At 36.3% G+C, this 20,921-nt stretch overlaps 1 protein-coding gene across 1 annotated transcript in view; it reads right to left on the reverse strand.

Moving 5' to 3' along the window:
• Positions 1–7,285: 7,285 nt before the first annotated feature.
• The window catches only part of Cd109 (CD109 molecule), a 126,638-nt gene continuing 113,002 nt past the window's right edge, over positions 7,286–20,921 (reverse strand). The window contains exons 30-33 of the mRNA XM_026391343.2: positions 18,133–18,275; positions 14,230–14,377; positions 12,031–12,133; positions 7,286–9,811 (exon numbers count right to left, since the gene is read on the reverse strand). Coding sequence (XP_026247128.2) covers positions 9,636–9,811; positions 12,031–12,133; positions 14,230–14,377; positions 18,133–18,275 — 570 coding nt within the window. The 3' untranslated portion in view covers positions 7,286–9,635. The remainder of the gene's footprint in view (positions 9,812–12,030; positions 12,134–14,229; positions 14,378–18,132; positions 18,276–20,921) is intronic.

Consider the following 20,921-nt stretch of genomic DNA (forward strand, 5'->3'; position numbering starts at 1 on the left):
ACAAAGACACTTCAAAGAAAGAAAACTACAGACCAATATCTCTGATGAACCTAGATACAAAAATCCTCAATAAAATTCTGGCGAATCGGATACAAAAACATATCAAAAAAATTGTGCACCATGATCAAGTAGGATTCATCCCTGGTATGCAAGGTTGGTTCAATATACGGAAATCAATAAATGTTATTCACCACATCAATAGACTTAAAAATAAGAACCATATGATCATCTCGATAGATGCAGAAAAAGCATTCGACAAAGTACAGCATCCCTTTATGTTCAAAACTCTAGAAAAACTAGGGATAACAGGAACATACCTCAACATTGTAAAAGCAATTTATGCTAAGCCTCAGGCTAGCATCATTCTGAATGGAGAAAAATTGAAGGCATTCCCTCTAAGATCTGGAACAAGACAGGGATGCCCTCTTTCACCACTTCTGTTCAACATAGTTCTCGAAACACTGGCCAGAGCAATTAGACAGACGAAAGAAATTAAAGGCATAAAAATAGGAAAAGAAGAACTTAAATTATCACTATTTGCAGATGACATGATTATATACCTAGCAGACCCAAAAGGGTCTACAAAGAAACTATTAGAGCTAATAAATGAATTCAGCAAAGTGGCAGGTTATAAAATCAACATGCATAAATCAAAGGCATTCCTGTATATCAGCGACAAATCCTCTGAAATGGAAACGAGGACAACCACGCCATTCACAATATCCTCAAAAAGAATAAAATACTTGGGAATCAACCTAACAAAAGAGGTGAAAGACTTATACAATGAAAACTACAGAACCCTAAAAAGAGAAATTGAAGAAGACCTTAGAAGATGGAAAAACATACCCTGTTCATGGATAGGCAGAACTAACATCATCAAAATGGCGATATTACCAAAAGTTCTCTATAGGTTTAATGCAATGCCAATCAAAATCCCAACGGCATTTCTTGTAGAAATAGAGAAAGCAATCATGAAATTCATATGGAAGAATAAAAGACCCAGAATAGCAAAAACAATACTAAGCAGGAAGTGTGAATCAGGTGGTATAGCGATTCCAGATTTCAAACTATACTACAGAGCAATAGTAACAAAAACAGCATGGTACTGGTACCAAAACAGGCGGGTGGACCAATGGTACAGAATAGAGGACACAGAAACCAACCCACAAAACTACAACTTCCTTATATTTGATATAGGGGCTAAAAGCATGCAATGGAGGAAGGATAGCATCTTCAACAAATGGTGCTGGGAAAACTGGAAATCCATATGCAACAAAATGAATCTGAATCCCTTTCTCTCGCCAAGCACAAAAGTTAACTCAAAATGGATCAAGGAGCTTCATATCAAATCAGAGACACGGCATCTGATAGAAGAAAAAGTTGGCTATGACCTACATGCTGTGGGGTCGGGCTCCAAATTCCTCAATAGGACACCCATAGCACAAGAGTTAACATTTAGAATCAACAAATGGGACTTACTTAAACTAAAAAGTTTTTTCTCAGCAAAAGAAACAATAAGAGAGGTAAATAGGGAGCCTACATCATGGGAACAAATCTTTACTCCTCACACTTCAGATAGAGCCCTAATATCCAGAATATATAAAGAACTCAGAAAATTAGACAATAAGATAACAAATAACCCAATCAACAAATGGGCCAAGGACTTGAACAGACACTTCTCAGAGGAGGACATACAATCAATCAATAAGTACATGAAAAAATGCTCACCATCTCTAGCAGTCAGAGAAATGCAAATCAAAACCACCCTAAGATACCATCTCACTCCAGTAAGATTGGCAGCCATTATGAAGTCGAACAACAATAAGTGCTGGAGAGGTTGTGGGGAAAAGGGTACTCTTGTACATTGTTGGTGGGACTGCAAATTGGTGCAGCCAATTTGGAAAGCGGTATGGAGATTTCTTGGAAAGCTGGGAATGGAACCACCATTTGACCCAGCCATTCCCCTTCTCGGTCTATTCCCTAAAGACCTAAAAAGAGCATGCTACAGGGACACTGCTACATCGATGTTCATAGCAGCACAATTCACAATTGCAAGACTGTGGAATCAACCTAGATGCCCTTCAATAGACGAATGGATAAAAAAAATGTGGCATTTATACACAATGGAGTATTACTCTGCTGTAAAAAATGACAAAATCATAGAATTTGGTGGGAAATGGATGGCATTAGAGCAGATTATGCTAAGCGAAGCTAGCCAAGCCCTAAAAAACAAATGCCAAATGTCTCCTTTGATATAAGGAGAGTAACTAAGAACAGACTAGGGAAGAAGAGCACGAGAAGAAGACCAACATTAAACAAGGATGAGAGGTGGGAGGGAAAGGGAGAGAGAAGGGAAATTGCATGGAAATGGAAGGAGACCCTCAGGGTTATACAAAATTACACACAAGAGGAAGTGAGGGGAAAGGGAAAAACAGTACAAGGGGGAGGAATGAATTACAGTAGTGGGGGTAGAGAGAGAAGAGGGGAGGGGAGGGGAGGGGAGGGGGGATAGTAGAGGATAGGAAAGGCAGCAGAATACAATAGACATGAGTTTATCAATATGTAAAGCAATGAAGTGTAACTGATGTGATTCTGCAAGCTGTATACGGGGTAAAATGGGAGTTCATAATCCGCTTGAATCAAAATGTGAAATATGATATATCAAGAACTATGTAATGTTTTGAACAACCAACATTAAAAAAAATAAAATAATAATAAAAAAATAAAAATTAAAAAAAAAAGAATGTGTCCAGGGAACTATTGGCAGGATGGGCAACCAGGGGTCAATTTTGCCTGAGTTGTGATAGGGCAGGGATTGAGTGTGTCAGAAAGAAGGCAGATTTGGATGACCATATAGTATCTATACCCTGTGGCATGTAGCCCAGTCTCCTAGACTTAGGTTTGTGCCAGAGAGAAAGAGAGAAGGAAGGAGAGAAAAAGAGAGAAAGGGGAGAGATAAATAGATGGTGGGGAGAGAGGGGAAACTACAGTAAAAGGAGAAATTTTAAAAGAGGTTCCATTAAAAACTCTGAACATGAGGCATAAGCAACCCCACTCCTGAATCCAAAGGATATAATATAGCAGAGTCAGGGAAACAAAATAAGGTATCAGCTGGAGCTGCAGTCTCCAACGGCGGCACTAGGATGCTCAAAGGGAAAAAAATCTAAATCTGTAGACAGAACTCAATTTTGTACAGCTGTAGGATTTTCAGATTCTTGATGGAGTTTGCTCTCAGCTCCTAAAAGCTGTTCTCAGTTTCTTGACACATGGGCCTCCAACATAGGGAACCCAAAGCATGACACTCATTTCTTCAAAACCAGAAAATCCAACAAGAGGGGGCACTGCAATCTAACGTACACACCAGAGTTATTTTTGCCATGTTCTATTGGCTAGAGGCAAGCTGTAGATAACTCGAGGGGAGGGGATACACATCAGCATGAATATTAGCAGTCAGGTTCATGAGAACCACCCTAAGTTGTCCACCTCAACTGCTTTAACCAAGATAAAAGTTTTCTCTCGTGTAAAGGAAATCTGAAGGTAGACAGTTTAGGGTTGCTCCATCATGATCAGGGACCCAGTTTCTTCAACCTCTTCAGCTCCCTCGTAATCCTTAGGGGTTGGCCTTCCTCCAATGAACCAAAAGGTTGTGTCAGAGCTCCAGAGAGCCATTCACAATCCAGGTAGCAGGAGGAAGCAAAGCCCCTGCTCCCTGCAAAAAAAAAATGAAATGGGGGGCTTACTCCCTTCTTTTTGTTACGATACATCTTGGAAGTATCACTCACATCTCAGATGACATCCCACTGGATAGAATAAGAGTTCAGGACTCCATTTAGCCGCAAAGTAATCTGGGAAATATAGCTGCCATGCTGAGTAAACTCTGAACTCCAAAACTAAGGAGATGGAGGAGACAGAGTAGGATAGAGAAGTGGCAGTCTCTGCTACACTAGACACAAACAAAATGTGCCAGATAAGAAAGAAAAAAAAAAGAGGATCTCTTGTGACAGCCCTCAGCATCTTTGGGGGGAGCATGAAATATTCCTGGATGCTCCTGGGAAAGACTGGGAAGTCGTATTCTGCAGGCTGCAGGTCCTACACGATTTAGATTGGATGGGTAATGTTGTATTCAGCATTCCATTTTACCCAAGCCAGTGTGGTCTGGAAAACTCGTTATATATCAGTGATTCCCAGATGTTGGCTTAACAATTTAGATTTAGAACCTAAACCTAGACTTGCTGAACTACAGCTTCTATAATTAAGACCAGAATTTTTTGTGAAATTAAGCTCTATGGGGAAGTCTTATGATCAATCAAGTTTAGAAACTATCATCAGAGACGTTTATAAAAAAATCACTATATCTTTTCCCTAGTCTCCAAACTATGCTTCCTCAGCTTGGAATACAGACTTAGTGTTAATCTAAGTATCAGTCTAGTGATTCTAATGACTCTTGTTGTGTAAGTACCTTCGTCTATTTTCTGTTGCTATACCCAAGGCTGCATAATTTATAAGAAAGATTAGTTTATTTGGCATGGTTCCAAAGGCTGGAAGTTCAAGATCAGGAACTCATCTGATGAGGTCCTGTTCTGGTGGGGAACTCTACAGAATCCCAAGGAAGTGCCAGGAATCACGGCATGTGAAAAAGGCACATGCAGAAGAGAGGGAGGGAACAGGGGGACGACAACCTGCTCTCAGAAGAATTGCACTAATCCCTTCATAAGGGTAGAGACCCCAAACCCTAATTCCTTCTTAAAGGCCCCACAACCTCTCAACACTGTTTCATTGAGGATTAACCCTCCGTGTTGGTGGGGACAATCCATAATCAAACCATAGCAGGAAGGATGCATTAATCATATTAGTCATTTAATTGGCATTAGCAGGTAAGCTAGAAGTACCCAGTAACACTTAGCTAGAAGGTTTTTCAATCTCAACACTTTTGATTTTGGGGACCAAACAATTCTTTATTGAAGGGGGCTGTTCTGTACATTGTAGGATGTTTATCAGCATCCTTGGCCTCTACCCACTAGAAGCCAATATCACCAGTTCTGAAAAACAAAACTATCTATAGACATTGTCATCTGAGAGCAAAATCACCCCAAGAACCACTATCCTTCATCATTTTACAGGAACCCTGAAAATTTGTGGCAATAAATAAGGTTGAGTAGGAATCAAGAATGTGTACTTAGAGTGTTGCACTCTGGATATGATAGTCCATGCCCCTGTTTTCCTATGTGTACATAAACCACTTTATTTCCATATAATCAGTCCACATTTTGTATATCACCCCCTTCTCCACAGATCCCACCCCAGCACATAAAGCAAAGAATGAGGAGAAAGGTGAAGGAAACTGGTGATCAAATGTCTTAAACCTCACTCGTGTTAACCCCTTGTAAAATTAATGCTTACTCTAACCTGCCCTCATACATTCCAGATGGCATAATTAATAGATTTAAGTAAGGAAGATGTGCTATAAACATGTTTTGAGCTAAAATAAAAAGAACACAGATAACAAATAGGTGGTAATTTTGATTTTTATTGACAAATCATGATTTCCTATTAAGTATACATAAAAGGGTGCAAGTAACAATAACACAGCATTCCAACATTTAAAATAAAAACTTTTTTAATCACCTTGATCAATATATAAAGCTTTACTTCCTGGAAAAATAATGTTTTATTGCAACAGTACTCTTCTCATATGTAAAACAGCTTCTCAAAGTGAGGGATTTACAAATGAAACTTTATACACCTTCCTTTGTACAAAAGGATCTACTTCACCATATCAACTGCACCCTACCAAAAGTCCAAAACACAAAGGCTTGAAGGACCAAAATCAAGCCACGTCCTACTGACACTATCAAAGATAAATCCTAAAAATCTCCCAATGGAGCATGGAACTAACCTCTACTACCAATTCAATACCCTGGGCAGAAGATGGTAAGTGTTGACCTCATGACAATATGACATAGAAAAATTCTTAAACATAGCAACACATGTGCCAATATAATTCCCATAACAGAGACACACACATACCAATATAAGTGTCCTCTGACATGAGAAACTTGGAAATCATCTAAGAAATGTGTATTTTCCTGTGTTATAATTGGAATGAAAATGACAATATATTTAAGGAATGATGCAACATGACACTGGGTTTTGATGAGGCACATATAAACAGACCTCACTGCCTAGAAACAGTTTTAATGAAAGCCAATTCTTACTGGTATGTACTTAATTTAAAAATGACCTTTGCTGTTTAGTTTCTTGAAGAAAGAAGAATAATGGTCCTTGACTCAAAGTAATGATAAAAAAAAAATATAACTGAACTTCAAATTCCTCCCAATGTGATTTAAGATGCTTAATATTAACATAAATATCTGAAGAGGCAACAAGAAAATGTTAAGTTCATAAAACTGCTAAGCCTTACTAAAGAGTGAAAATATGGGGAAATGTTACATATACTCTTCTGCTGAACAGAGCCGTCTTCTGAGAATGTAAAAGGTTCTGGTGGTTTACTCAAGAGTGAGTCCACTTGTCTTAAATTTACAACGTGAAAGAAATTATGCACCCATCAACAGTAACTTGACCCATGGTAGTCACTTGGCAGACTCAAAACAATTGCTAACCTGGTGCTGAGAAATCTTGCCAAAGAGGTATTTACAACATATTTTTATAGAAATGAGTATTCAATAATTCGATAAAGCAAATTACAAAAAGTTAGGTTGTTACAAGGGAACTCCAGATTATGCGAGCAGTCTAATAAGATCTCTCTTTAAAAAATAAAAATTAAAAAAAAATAAAGAAAAATCATAGTTCCAATTTTTTAATGTCATGGGACACCTAAAAATGTCAAATTACATAGCTGAATTAAGTCAAAACAAAGTTAATTGACATTATATTGCCAATCTATTTATAACCGTATTTAGCAAAAGCAGAAATAAAGACTAAATATGTTTTTTATTTCCATATAATCAGTCCACAAAAAAAAAAAAAACAACTATACTCAGATTCAACAGAACTGACACAGGGAAATTTGTGCCTTCAATTCTGAAAAATCCTATGTTTAGAACATGACGTTGCATAGATAAGAACAAACTGTATACCTGCTTTATTCCTGCTTTCTATATAAGCAAACTGCTCCCCATATTATAACATAACTGAAATACTAAGCCCAAGATATTTCTTTTAGAATATTTTGAAAAGCATGGTGCAGCAGACAACATAAAAAAAGGAAGCCTTTTAATGATTGAGCACACTGTAATGGGCTTTCATTTCTTTTTTGGAACAGTAACTAAAGGCAGTAAGATGGTGGTCCTATCCTAGGACTTTTTGGCTATTGGTTATTCCCAACATTCAGTCTGTGCAACCACTGGCCAGAAAAAAATGCAAGTGAGATATTCTTAACAAGTGAGATATTCTTAATAAGATTCCCAGGCAGTGGAAAAGATGAGATTAGTTCATATGAGTAAGCGAAACTGACAGTATTCTCAATTGACGAGCTTTGGCACAAGCAAACTTAAAGGTAAAATGAGTATTTTTTTTAATATTACTACTCACAACATGTGAAGAAAATAGCCTGGGCTATTGGTTAATTATCATGACTATGTTCACACCCTCTCTCCTTATGTCTGCAGCCTTGAAACACTGAAGATCCAGCTGCATTGCCTGTAGTAGAAGAGGCCAGGACACCTCCACAGCCCACACGCTTTGAGGCTGTTCTAACTCATCCTTTCTCCTCCTCTTTCTCCTCCTCACTTTTAATATATTTATATAAAATGAGATGAGTTACAAGGTAACTTTTAACCTGAAAATCTGAAGTACTTCACATAAAAAGTATCTGAGTTCTAGTTTTTAAATGAACCTGTCTTCCAGTGGCCTTTCCATTCCTACTATATGACACTAGAAGTTCAATGTAAATTATTTACTGCAGAATGAAACCTTGGATAGTCCAAGGTTCCTGGGAAGAGCAGGAGAGGTGGACTTCGTTTGCCAGCACCCTTCCCTAACTTCATCCTAAGAAAAAGTCCCAGGGTATAAAGGCCAGATATCATCACATGGAGGCTCAAATATTAAAAGTACCACTTTTAGAACAGACTGTAGAACAGATTTTTAAAATTTTCCACTTGAAAAGAAAGTCAAGAAAATTAGATATTTAATATTTAACTACTACTCTCTGAAAGTCTACTTTCTACAAATAGGATGCAAGCACTAAAATAATGATATCCAAAATATCCATGAGTAATATACACACATCCACTCCAATATAATTTCTTTAAATATAAGCATTCTTTTTAAAATTAACTTTAAAACATATCTTTGCATACTTTGATTTTGATAAATTTATTTTTAAATAGCTGAAAATATTATAAAGCACCCTCTGGAGCCCATGGCAAGAATTTCACAGCACTCAAGAAAAAAGCCATGGAGTCAGGAGCAAAATTAAACCACTTCTCAGATTTACTTTTTAAAATGCCTAATTTTTTTTATATGTCTAAAATATTTCAATATATTTGAAAGGAAGAAAAGAAAGAAGAGAGAAGGGAAAAGGGGGGAAGAAACAGGAAAAGGATTTTTCTTTAAAATTCTCACCCAGAAAAAAGAAATACAACCCTCACAAAACAGGGTAACCAATGAACTAGGTGCTCAGAATTCAGGAATATTCTTAAAGAAAGATCCACAGCAAGTATCAAACGTCACTTGACAGCTGGAAATCTGATGCTTAGACCTCTGAGCCTGAAAAAGTTTTTAAGGATCCCTGGCCAACATTATGGAACTTCAGATCAACAGTCATGTCAAGACTCTGTGGTCCCCACAAACCCTGACCCTTCCCCAGACCACAGCGAGGTAGGTCAGTCTGCTGTGGCTGATGTGCAGAGTAGCTGTGCCCTGGCTCAGATCATCTCCTGTCCTAAGATACTCTGGTCTGAGTCACCTAAGGCACACACTGCAGTAATGAACTCTGTCCTGTCACAGCCAAGGTGTGGGGCTGAGGCCTGAGGGCAGAGCTCAGCAGCAGCACCCTTAAGAACAGTTTTCAGTATGTTCCTCACCCCTGAGCTTAACCTTTCTCATTCTCTCTAGACAAAAAGGAGAGCACAGGTAAAAAGTTTTGGAGTGGGAAAAGATCATTTAACTCTTAAAAATTCACTACCTACATTCTAAAAAGAAAGTAGTGTCCACTTAAAAAAAATGTACTGAGACCATGGGGCATGAGATGGGCAATAAGGTTAGAGTAGGAAGGACAGAGAATAAGCTCTTCCTACAGTTTCCCAGGGAAACCCATCTTGAATACGAAAGCAAACTCTTAATGTGATAATGCTGAAGAACCTAGGTTAATAATGATAATCTAAAATAACACTTCTATTGTGGAGAAAACAAACACTTCTCAAAACAATCCTAAAAGATTTCAAGAGGGAGGAAAAAAGATACACAACTGCAATCATTTTGACCTTCCCCACCAAGGTCAGGTGAAGAAATCTTTGCAAGTCTACATACTAAGACCTGATGACCATCTCCCAAGTCCCACAGAAGGTGGGAAAAAAACGTTTTTCAAATATGTCAGAGGCAATATTGGATTATGAAAAAAAATCACATATGACTTTTGGAAATGTTCATTTTACATGGAGTCCTTTAAAAATAAGTTACAACCAACATTGCAGAGAGAACAGAAGCATGACACAGGAAATAACAAGGATTGAAGAGTGGTGAAGGGAGCCTAAAGCTCCATCCTCACAAGGATGGCAGCCCTGGACGTCTCCACAAAGGTCACAAGAGGACAGCTTCACTCTGGAGTTGTAACTTCTCACCGCCTGTCTCCCTGTTCAGAGAGGCAAACATCAGATTACACGTCTCCCTTGTTTAGAAACAGTGAATTTGCCAGAACATAAGAGCATTTCAATACACTTTTGTGAGTTTTCCATTCTTCACATCATTTTCTTTTTCTTTACAAGAAACAACTAAAATGCTCAAGAAAGGCCCAAACTGCAAACCAAATCCAAGAGAGAAACAAGGCATTCAGTCCAATCTATCTACCACCAGCAGTTGGCCGGCATTAAAAGAGAGCAAATGGACCACAGCTGCACACTATGGTCACAAGCAGGACTTTAATCTCTTTCTGGAACAGGAAATGTTGTAAATTGAGGATTGTTTAGCCTCCTCAACAGTTTATTTTAGGATGACATTTTCTATGCATTCAAATAAAATTCTAATCATTATAACAACTGAAAAAAAATATTGGCCCTGGCTTTATTTTAAAATACATAAATAGAAAGGAAAGGTACTGAGGAACAAAATTGATCAAATTATATGGTTACCTTGTGTGCATGTACTAATATATAACAATAAATTCCACTATGATGTATAATTACAATTCACCAATAAAAGTGAACAAAAAAAGGTAATAATACTTAAGTATGTAGTGAAGTCTGTCTATGCAATGCCTTGTTTCAATGTTTTAAAACTTTGAGCACACAGGGTTAAAAACTATTCAATCTGAGTAAAATTTATAGCACAAACAAATATTTTATAAACTATATAAAGTCTATTAGTTCTATTTATAGTGCTAGATAGAGCACTATAATGAGCTCACTGCAAAACAAAACTGAGTTTTATTTTATGATTTTTAATAACAAAAAACATTATTTTCTAGTTTCTGTGTAATTGTTTTGTAAATCAAAAACCTGTTTTGGAATTTTTAAAAATGAATTGGTGGGGAAAAAAATGAATTGGTGGGTTTAATTATTCTTAGCTTTCTCATAATCTCATTTTTCAATGGCATCCTCATAAATAGGTTGTTTTACACACACCAAAAAAAATTTATATAAACGGAATCTTTTTCATTTCTTAAATGCTTAAAATGTTTCCTGTGCACCTAAGAAACATTAATTGGGGGATTTTGCAACCAGGTTACAAGGTACAGTCATTGGGTCTCTGTGGTGGATCTCATCTCTCTATCAGGAAAAAGGGTGCTACTCCTGTTTTTGCAAAATATCCCCCCAAGGGTTTTCTCATCCTCAATCCCAACAGGAGGAATAAGGCAAGAGAAAAACTCAGAAAGAGAGTCTTGAATACTCTGTCAAGCACTATCAAAACTTAAGTATATAGTGATCAAGTTCATTTTTTTAACATGTAATTATCTGAAACTACTTACCATAAGAGAAGGTTTATCCTTCTCATGCATTCTGATGATTGAGTCTTATTCAGGATAAGACTCATTACAATTAGAAACATTAGCCCAGAGATCCCACACTCACAGAAAGTCACTCTGTGATGAAAGTAGATTATTCACAATTAACTTGGGCTATCTCTAGGCCAGCTATTTTCATATCCTAAATTCCTATCATTTTATAAAATAAATATTACTAGTCAAATCAAAGAAGTTATCTTCCAGTCTTTATTTTTCTCGATACACTAAGAAAAATTCTGTTATAATGCATAAAAGTTTTAGCAAAACATCAGTCCTTCCCAATGAAGAAACAACTGCAAATGTTCTTTCCTGAAAAGCTCCAACTTGACAGCAGGAGCCTGATGGAATAGAAGCTTGGAATAGAAGCAAAAAAAAAAAAAAAAAACTGGATTCTTTCATCACCTTCTCCTCTGAAATTTGTGATTATGAATTAAAAACCTAAAACATGCCGGGCACTGTGGTGCACGCCTATAATCCCAGTGGTTTGGGAGGTTGAGGCAGGAGCATCATGAGTTCAAAGCCAGCCTCGGCAAAAGGGAGGTACTAAGCAACATAGTAAATAAAATACAGAATAGGACTAGAGTGTGACTCATTGGTTGAGTGCCCCTGAGTTCAATCCCAGTATCAAAAAAACAAAAAAAAAATTAGCAAAAATGTCACTCTATAACATTTTTATGCTAAATGTTGTCATTAGCACTGATTGTAAATTATCAATCGTCTTCATTCAAATAGAAAGCTCACCTCCTAGAGGCCACCTCCTACACTTGCTCCCACTTCTTGTGAATAGAAGAAGGATAACTGAATGCCTGGCTTCACTTGTAAAGTATTACAAACTCCAGACCACAACTTACTTGGTTCATAGTAATCCACTATGGATACAGAAGCATCTTGGGTATTTGAAACCTTAAAGTTTCTCACAGCAGGAATATCAATACAAAATTGGGTTTCATTTACCTTGAAAAATACAAAAAAGACTTTTAAGGGGTTATGGGTTGGCACACCATGTGTTCATAAAAAAGTAAGAGAGATCTTTTTCTTACCATTTTAGGAAACAGAAACTGATATTTAGGGAAGATTTGTACTTACCATGTACTGCAATAAATACTTTCTATTAATTATCTTTTCTACCTTGTAAAGCAACCCTTACAAGTCAGGTATTGTTCTTAGTTCTATTTTGCTGAAAGGGATATTGAGAATTAGAGTTGTTAAGCAAACATTCAGCCCAAGGGTGCATGCTTATGGGGACATGGTTCCTTATCCAAATCCTCCCTTTCAGAGAGTGCACCTGTCCTGTAATGATTCACAGAAGCCCCCTCCTCCAGAGAATTACCCTCAACTTATGTGGGCCACCTCATGCAGTAAGTGAAGCCCTGAGGTGAGGGTGCACCCCACAATTAGGTATACCCCTGCTCAATGTGGGGTACCAAAGGCCCACCTCAACCGGGTGCAGTGGTGCATGTCTATAATCACAGATACTTAGGAGGCTGGTGCAGGAGGGACACCAGCTCGAGGCCAGCCTGGACAACTTAACAAGACCTTTTATCAAAATAATGAAAAGAGCTGGAGATGTAACTCAATGGTAGAGCACCCCTGAGTTCAATCCCCAGTACCACACACATACAAAAGGCCAGCCTCCCTCACTCCAGGAGGAGCAGATTATGCCAATCTGACAAACAATGTCAGTTAAGAAATCAAAAATTAATAAATTCCTTCAAACATTCATTATATACCAACAGCAGTAAATGAAAAAAATTAAATCAATCAGAGATTATTGGGCACTCAAATTAAAACATTAACAAGCACATCAAAGATGCAAGACAAACTCCAGAAACAATTACTAAATAAAAACTTTAAACTTTTTTTTCAAGTTCCAAATCAGGTCCATGGCTTTCAAGCATAATTTAATATAAGAAAATTCCTTAACAGCAAAGTAATTTAAAGGCTAAATTAGCTTTAACGGGACTTTAATCAGAGTGATTTCTGAAGTGCTGAAACAAAGAAGAACATTCAGGATTTAGCTTTTTAAAGGTAAATATTTAGCAATATTTAGTATATTAGTATATTTCTGACTCATACTTAGCAAAACTAGAATAAGAAACACATGGGTTCCTCCCATGTAACATGCAATCCCAAAAATGCTTAGAAATCAGTTTCAGTTCAACCTCTGAGTTTCATATAGATGCTAGAAGAAGAGAAAAAATTCACATACCAACAATTTTGAAACCTAACGAGTCAAGGCTGGAATTCCTCCCTGACCTCTTCCTGCCATGATTTTTACTCTTATCCTTGGATCAGTACTACTCAGACAGCAATGGAAAGGGTAGCATATAATTCTTAGTATAGAACAAACCTCTGACAATATTCTTCTATAATTTAGGCACCTTTTTGTTTCTTCTTGATGTTGGGTATAGAATGTAGGGCCTCACACGTGCCAGGCAAGCGCTCTGGCCCTGGGCCACATCCCCAAACCTAAGCACATAACCTTTTAAGACAGGAATAATAATCACTTAGAGATTTGTTAAAAGCTTCACAAGAGCATTTTAGAACATGCAATTAAAGCTTTCATCTTTTGCATCTGAGCAAGTATGTTTAGCAATTCCTGAAGGTAGAGGGGTTCTCAAATCGAGATCTGGACTGAATTTCTGAACTGATAAGATGGCAATCTCTACACATTTTGCATCTAATATGAAATAATGATTTCATTATCAAGATCTTCCTCAGGCTCATAATTAATAATAACTCTAAACTAATTATATGGTGATGTCTTTTTAATGTCTTTTAACATGGTCATCATGTTAAAATTATTCAGGGACACAAAAAGCTGAAAGAACAATGACTTAAAGAAAACATAAGTAAGAAAGACTGTGTGTGTGTGCATGTGTGTCTGTCTGTGTATGTATTGCTGGGGATTAAACCTACGGCTTCACACCTGCTAGGCAAGCACTCTACCACTGAGTTACATCCTCAATCCCTAAGGTAGACTTTTGAGCACAAAAAAATGGTGACTTTATCAATAATTACCCTTTTGAAACTTAGGTTTTACTACTTACAGAATCTAAATAGAGGTTGAGCTTTCCATGATCATGTTCCACCTTCTTCACTGTCTCACTTAAAGGAATTGCATCTGAAGGCACAGTAAAGCCACTAAGAAGGTTAACTTCCATAAGGGCCATGCCACTCCTATCTGGGCCCAAAAACCTACATCAAAAAAAAAAAAAAAAGAAAAGAAAAGAAAAGAAAAAAGGAGAAAATCCGTTAGGAAAAGCTATAAATTGTTAGCAAATGATTTTCAGACAAAAAATTAAAACTGTAAAATATTACTCTAATATCATTTAAGTTTAAAAAAATGACTCTAGAATATTTCTGAACAGGTTACCCTTTTCCTACATGTGTAATATTCTTTCAACCATATGAGTAATGCTAATATAACAATGAGGTCACTGGACAGATAGGATGAAATGTCTATAATCCAACAGGCTTGTGCTTTGAGGTTGTCACAAGTACAACGCATATCCTTTTGACCGATTCTAGTGGTGCTTTCAGTGGTGATTCCAAACTGTATGTCATTTTCACTTTCTCAAAAGTTAACAGCATCAAACTTTCCAGCTGAAAGCCCAAGACCTTTAGAGTAACATTGCTTGACCACTTAGTGGCAGATGCCAGCCAAGCCTGTGGGTTTTCTTCATCTGGTTTTAGAAAAAGAAATCTAGCAGGGAGAGGCTTTCCCCTTTGTTTTCACGCACACACTGAGCACAGTACATGTTTTCTTGAGCCACTCTGAGAGATCTGCCAGCCTTGGAAAGCTTTATTGCACTGCATTCTTTCACCCTGTCACACCTCCCACCTCACCCTTATAGTAACTCCCAGCTCAACACCACAGTGTGAGCATCAAAGAATCTGGGCACCAACAACATGTTGTCTCCTTCAAAATACATATTTTTTTGAAAACAAATAGGTGGCAGAAGTTTTTCATCTGGAACAGGAGTATAGTGTGGTTATAGAAAGAAGTTTGCCTCCAACACAAAAGGATCATAGTATTGTGAAGTTACTTCCTGTTGTCCCGTTTGATGGCAAAAGCAAGAAGGCTGATTAGAAAAGTTTGCTTTTTAGAGCAGCAAACGGATGCCTGCCAAACATGACTGATTGAAAAGCCATTCAATGCAACTTCTAACCCCGGCTGGCTCAGCACTCTGAAGCAACTGGAACCATCTGCTGGGCAATGCACTTAGCCAAAGTAGGTGCTATTGAAAACTGAGTAAGTGGATTGAAACCAGAGGAGTTTGCATGTGAGCAAAAATTAAAGATGAGAAGAACAGTTAATCTTTTTAAATGCTGAAAAGTATAATGCAGATTATACTTTCACTACCTTGTCAAAGCACCTTGGTTGACCAAAAGCATTTTGAAAGACTAGTTTACTAGCCAATGAAGAATTTGCTAAATTATCCTGCCCCACAGAAAACCTTGTCTGAGGTCACGTCTTAGACCCTGTTGATAGGAATAAAATGCCTGAATTATCAGGCAATCTTTTTACAAAGTATCACTAAAAATAAAATTCAGTGCTTTTTATTACTGAAAATTATTATTAAATTCAATTATTTTTATGTTGTTTGTGTTTGATGTAATAGTTTTTCTCAGAAAACTAGCAGTTGCATTTAAAACTCTTCCTAGCCAGAACAGTGGCATATGCCTGTGTAATCCCAGCTACTTGTGAGGCTGAGGCAGGAGTATCTCAAGTTGAAGGACAGCCTAGGCAACTGAGTGAGACCCTGTCTCAAAATAAAATAAAAGGACTGGAAATGTAGTTCAGAGATAGAACACTTGCCTAGCATACATGATGCCCTGGGTTTGATCCACTGTTGTGTAAGAAAGAAGAAAGAAAAAAAAAAGAAAGGAGAAAAGAAGGATGGACAGACCAGCCGACCTTCTATAAAGCCTCCACTTTCACATGAAGACATTTCCTTCTTCAGGATCTAATTACCAATCAATATCTGATGCCCATTTTATTCCTCATACTGGTTTAAGATTTAAAATCCTGCCTCCTTACATAAACCCCCATACAAATAAGGAGACCTCTGGCCAGGGATACAGTTCAGAGGAGGTGGTTCAGCTTGGCTACAGTATGTTCAAGGCCCTAGGTTCAATCCCCAGCACCAAAAATATAGATAGATAAATAAATAAATAAATAGGTCTCTTCATGGTCTGAATCATGGTTCTACTTCATTTCCTCCTCTGTTTCTTCACTTGATGCCCCTGAGAGGTCAAATCCCCCTCTCACAGGTCCACAAAGGTCTTCTCTGACTTTTTCAAAACCACAATTTTAGACTTGCTTTGAGGATACTTTGTATTCATTTCTGCCTCCCCTTCCAAACAGTAAATTCCATGAAGGCAGCCTGGTGTCTTTTTTTGGCTCAGCATTATATTCTCATGCCTGACTGCTGACACACAGAAGAGACTTCACCAATATTTATTGAGTGAATGAATGAGGGAAAGAGAAAAACAGGGAAAATAATAGCATTTAGTGCACGGAGTTATTGAAAGGCCTAAATGAAATGCATGTAAAAGCGTTTTGTACAGTTGCCTGTCATATATATTTGTGATAAATGTAGGTTGATTGTTGACAATAATAATAATTTGATGTTGTCATTCTTGAACACAGACAATTGCAAACCTAGTAAATAACAATAATAATAATAAAAGCCCCACTTCCTTCTTAGCTGAAAAGGAAGCCACTGCAGAGGTGCTGCTATTTTCCTAGTACAGAATGTCCAAGAAGGTAATGCAAGGTGCAAATATGTAACACTGTGTCCCAAAGTCATGAATAAGAAGGCCCAAAGATAGTACAGACAGTAGTGATAATGCAGGTGATTTAGGCAGTGGTTGAACATCAGGATGAACCCTTAGAGATGGCTTTGAGGAACATCTGTAAGCTCTGAACCACACCAGTGACCTTCAGCCCAACAAGATAAGTTCAATCATAATGGTATGGGATATTTGAAAAGTGCAGACAGCAATTCCTTGGTGTTAGTGCATCCTTTCATAGTAGCTCCCAGCTCACGCCAAAAAATGCAGATGTAACAGGAAAGACTGAGAAGGAAGAAACTGCAAAGCCTCTTGATTCAAGAACTTTCTCAGAGTTGTTCTCAAACTTGTGTGTGCATTAGTATGACCAAGAAGCTGAAGAGGCAGCTTCACAGCCTTACTGTGAAGTCAGCAGTTCTGAAGTAGAATCTCTTTTCCTTATGACTTAAGATCCTCAGATGCTCTGGATACAAACCCATCTAAGAATTACCTCAATTAAGTACTTCCAGACAGGTTCTAATTATCCAAGATGCAAATCTAAACTGGAATATTTTCAGTGCATCTAAAAAAACTTTTCTTCATTGAATGTGCATGCTCTTATAAAGTTCAGGGTCAAATGTATAAATAAATGGAGCAAAGTATGTTATATGCATTTATGAAATGTCAGAATGACATAGTATATATATAATGCACTAATAAAAAACAGACTAAAAAAGTATAAAAAGTTAAGGTTAAATCTGAACCTGAAATGAAATTATTTTGACAGAAAAATGACTTAACAGCAATAAATAACTATTTTGGAATGTTAAACATGATTGGTTAAAGTTTTCCTAAATTAGATTTGAATTTTATTGAATTTATATATATTTTTATATTCTAGTATGTTATAAAATACAACAAAAACTTGTGAACAATTTCTGGGCACATCTAAGAAATGTTGAAAACAATCAATAGTACTTTTAGTCTGTAATCTGAAGTCATAATTACATAACTGAATTCTTCATGAAATAAAAGTCCCTACATATAGTTTGATAATTATACATAGTTAAATCTTCAAATCTATTTTTTATTATTTTTTTTTATTGGTCGTTCATAACATTACATAGTTCTAAGAAGAAAAATAAAGAAGAGGAAGGACCTAAACAGATACCTACCTTGTACACACATTCAAATTCACATGATTGATATCATCTTTATTATCTTTTACTTCAACATCTAAATCAAAGCCTTCTTGCTTTTGGATAGACTTTTTTCTTCTAGAAGACCCTGAATTTTTCACATTATAAATAACATTGAACTGTAATAAATAACAAATTAGCAGAAATAATAAATTAGCAATATATTTATTAACAATCAATTGCCATCACTTTACATTCTAAATATTAGCTAATGATTCTCTTTGGGATAAACCAAATTAGATTTGTAACCTTCACAACTAGAAAAAACTCATTTCACTGGCCAATAATGTGTCATTAGCAACAAATATTATTACAAAATATTACTTAAAAATTATTTTTAAAATTGTAGGTAAGGGTGGGGTTGTAGGTCAGTGTTAGAGCATTGCCTATCATGCACAAGAACCTGGATTCTATTCCTAGTACCAAAAGAAAAGGAAAAAATTTTAGGTAATATTCCAAAGCAAGCACCATAAAACAGAGTATAATGTTCATGGGATATTGTTTTTATAAAGAATATAAAGCACACCCTTGAGAGGAAAGGGTGGAGCTATCTTCTTGAGAGTTTTATCTAATTTCTAACTTTAACACCACATGAAATGTTTTTCACAAACTGGAACCAAAAAATCTCTCAGTAAGATAAATGAAAACTAAAACATCGCCTGTTCAGCTGCTGGGGATTCTTTTTCATGATACAATGCTTTTCAAAGATGATAAAATGATGGACTTGAAGTCAAATGGGTCTTTTACAGAACACAGTCAGTGCCCACCACTGATGTGAAAAGTGCTATGGGAATACTGGGGCAGTGTGAGGGCCAGTATCTTCCTCAAAGTGATCCTAAATCAGAAGGTTAGGAATGTACTCAAAATTTCCTAGGCCATTCTCATCCCAGGATGAAACAGAATCTACTTAATTGTTTTATTTCATCCACTTTTTTTTACTACTAAGATTCATAAAGTTGAATATTGATATGCAACATTATATTTTCTTTTATTTCTACACACATACACATACCCCTCAGAAGTAAACATTAGTGTCCTTCCTATATTTAGATACTTTGAAAAAATCTTCTCACTAAACTTCACTTTTCAAATCTAAGAGTTGTAGTCTTTTATTCTATCACAACCCAATAATCTTCCATCATATAATCATGTAATCTTCCATCTCTTTGATCATCCTGATTATCTTACTCTGGACATTCTCCAGTGCTTTCTAAACTACAATAATTAATTATTAATTTTAAGAATAATTTTAATTATTGATTTTAATTATTGTATTTTAATTATTTCTGGAGAAGAAGTTGATGGTTTCATAAAACTGGAGAGATGGTCTTTGTTATTTTCATCATGATCCTTCAGTGGCATGCAATTTTCCCTTCAGAGATCAATGTCATCAAACAAGGACTATTAGATTTTTCCACTGTGTCATAATTAATACCCATCTACAACTAAGTGTCAGGACTTATGTATGGATCACAGTAAAGCTCTACACTTCACATAGAACTCCAAGAGATCTTGCAGTTGATTTCCAACAGCTTAGCATCTTATTACCCAAAAGAATTTAACAGCTACTACAAATATAATAGTTTTCTGTGCTCTTCTTCTTCCAGAACACAAGAATCTCAATATCCATTTCTGGGTGTCCAACGTTTTTCCAATTATTTCCCTCCAGTATAAGAAGAGGCTATTGGTCATTTCTATTTGTTTTCCACATATTTATATAGACACGGGACAATGAACATTCTAAATATTATGTACCACAGTTACCCCTCTGTCCTTCAAACCTCAAGTAACAAGCATTTGGTTTCAGTGATTTATCTATATTTGGCTTATCGAAAATGAATCCCAACAATTTGTTGATTTAAGCATACATGATTTTTATATTGTCTAAAATATACTGCAATATTTACATTGGCATTTACTCTTTGCTTTAAGACAGTTCAGGAATGAGAATTTTCCCATGGCCTTTGTTAGTAAAAACCAACAGAGATTATGTACTCATTCTCTTAATAATGTAAATAATAATCTAAATAATCTTTAAAAATTATCAGGAAATTTCTAAATCATACCTGCTAATAAGCAAGGTATACCTGCCCTTGGCAGCATACCAGTTTTCTCAATTAGAATTAGTGTACTGATTTTTTTTGAAAGTACCATTTTTCAGTAATGGCTACTGCATTACTTTCTTGGAAAGTGTTTTGAGGTTGGTTTGGTCTTTTACCCATATGTATAATCATTTTCAGTCTATCAGATATTATTTGGGGTTCCAATGAGATGATTTTAAAGTCTGTATTGTTTTCATGTATTTTCAGTGTAATATGTATTCTAGTAGTATTTTCATACTACTTCCAATTTACTGTAGCTCTTGCTATATCACAAAAAGTAGGCTTCTTCAAGTTTTCTTCCTGTACCACAGCATTGAACATAATAATGCTCTAATTTTTTATTTACTATTATATAAGGATTTACATTAAAGGAATGCATTTCCTATTTTCAAGACAAAAACTTATAATGACACACTGACCTTTATATTCTTGGATAAGTATTCAGAATATGTAAGTAAAATGTGTATTTGTTCATCAGGTAATAATAGAAACTATACCAACAGTACAATTCCTGAATTGTAAAAACCAAAAAAGTGGGAGTTCCCAACTATTCACTTAAATCATATTAAAGGATTTTAACTCACATCAAAAGGCAAATAATCCCCCAAACTCATTTTTCAAATTGATTATTAATACATGACTCTTGTCTACTCACTAGTGCAT

The sequence above is a fragment of the Urocitellus parryii genome, chromosome 8 (genome assembly GCF_045843805.1).
Source record: "Urocitellus parryii isolate mUroPar1 chromosome 8, mUroPar1.hap1, whole genome shotgun sequence".
Lineage (NCBI taxonomy): Eukaryota > Metazoa > Chordata > Mammalia > Rodentia > Sciuridae > Urocitellus > Urocitellus parryii.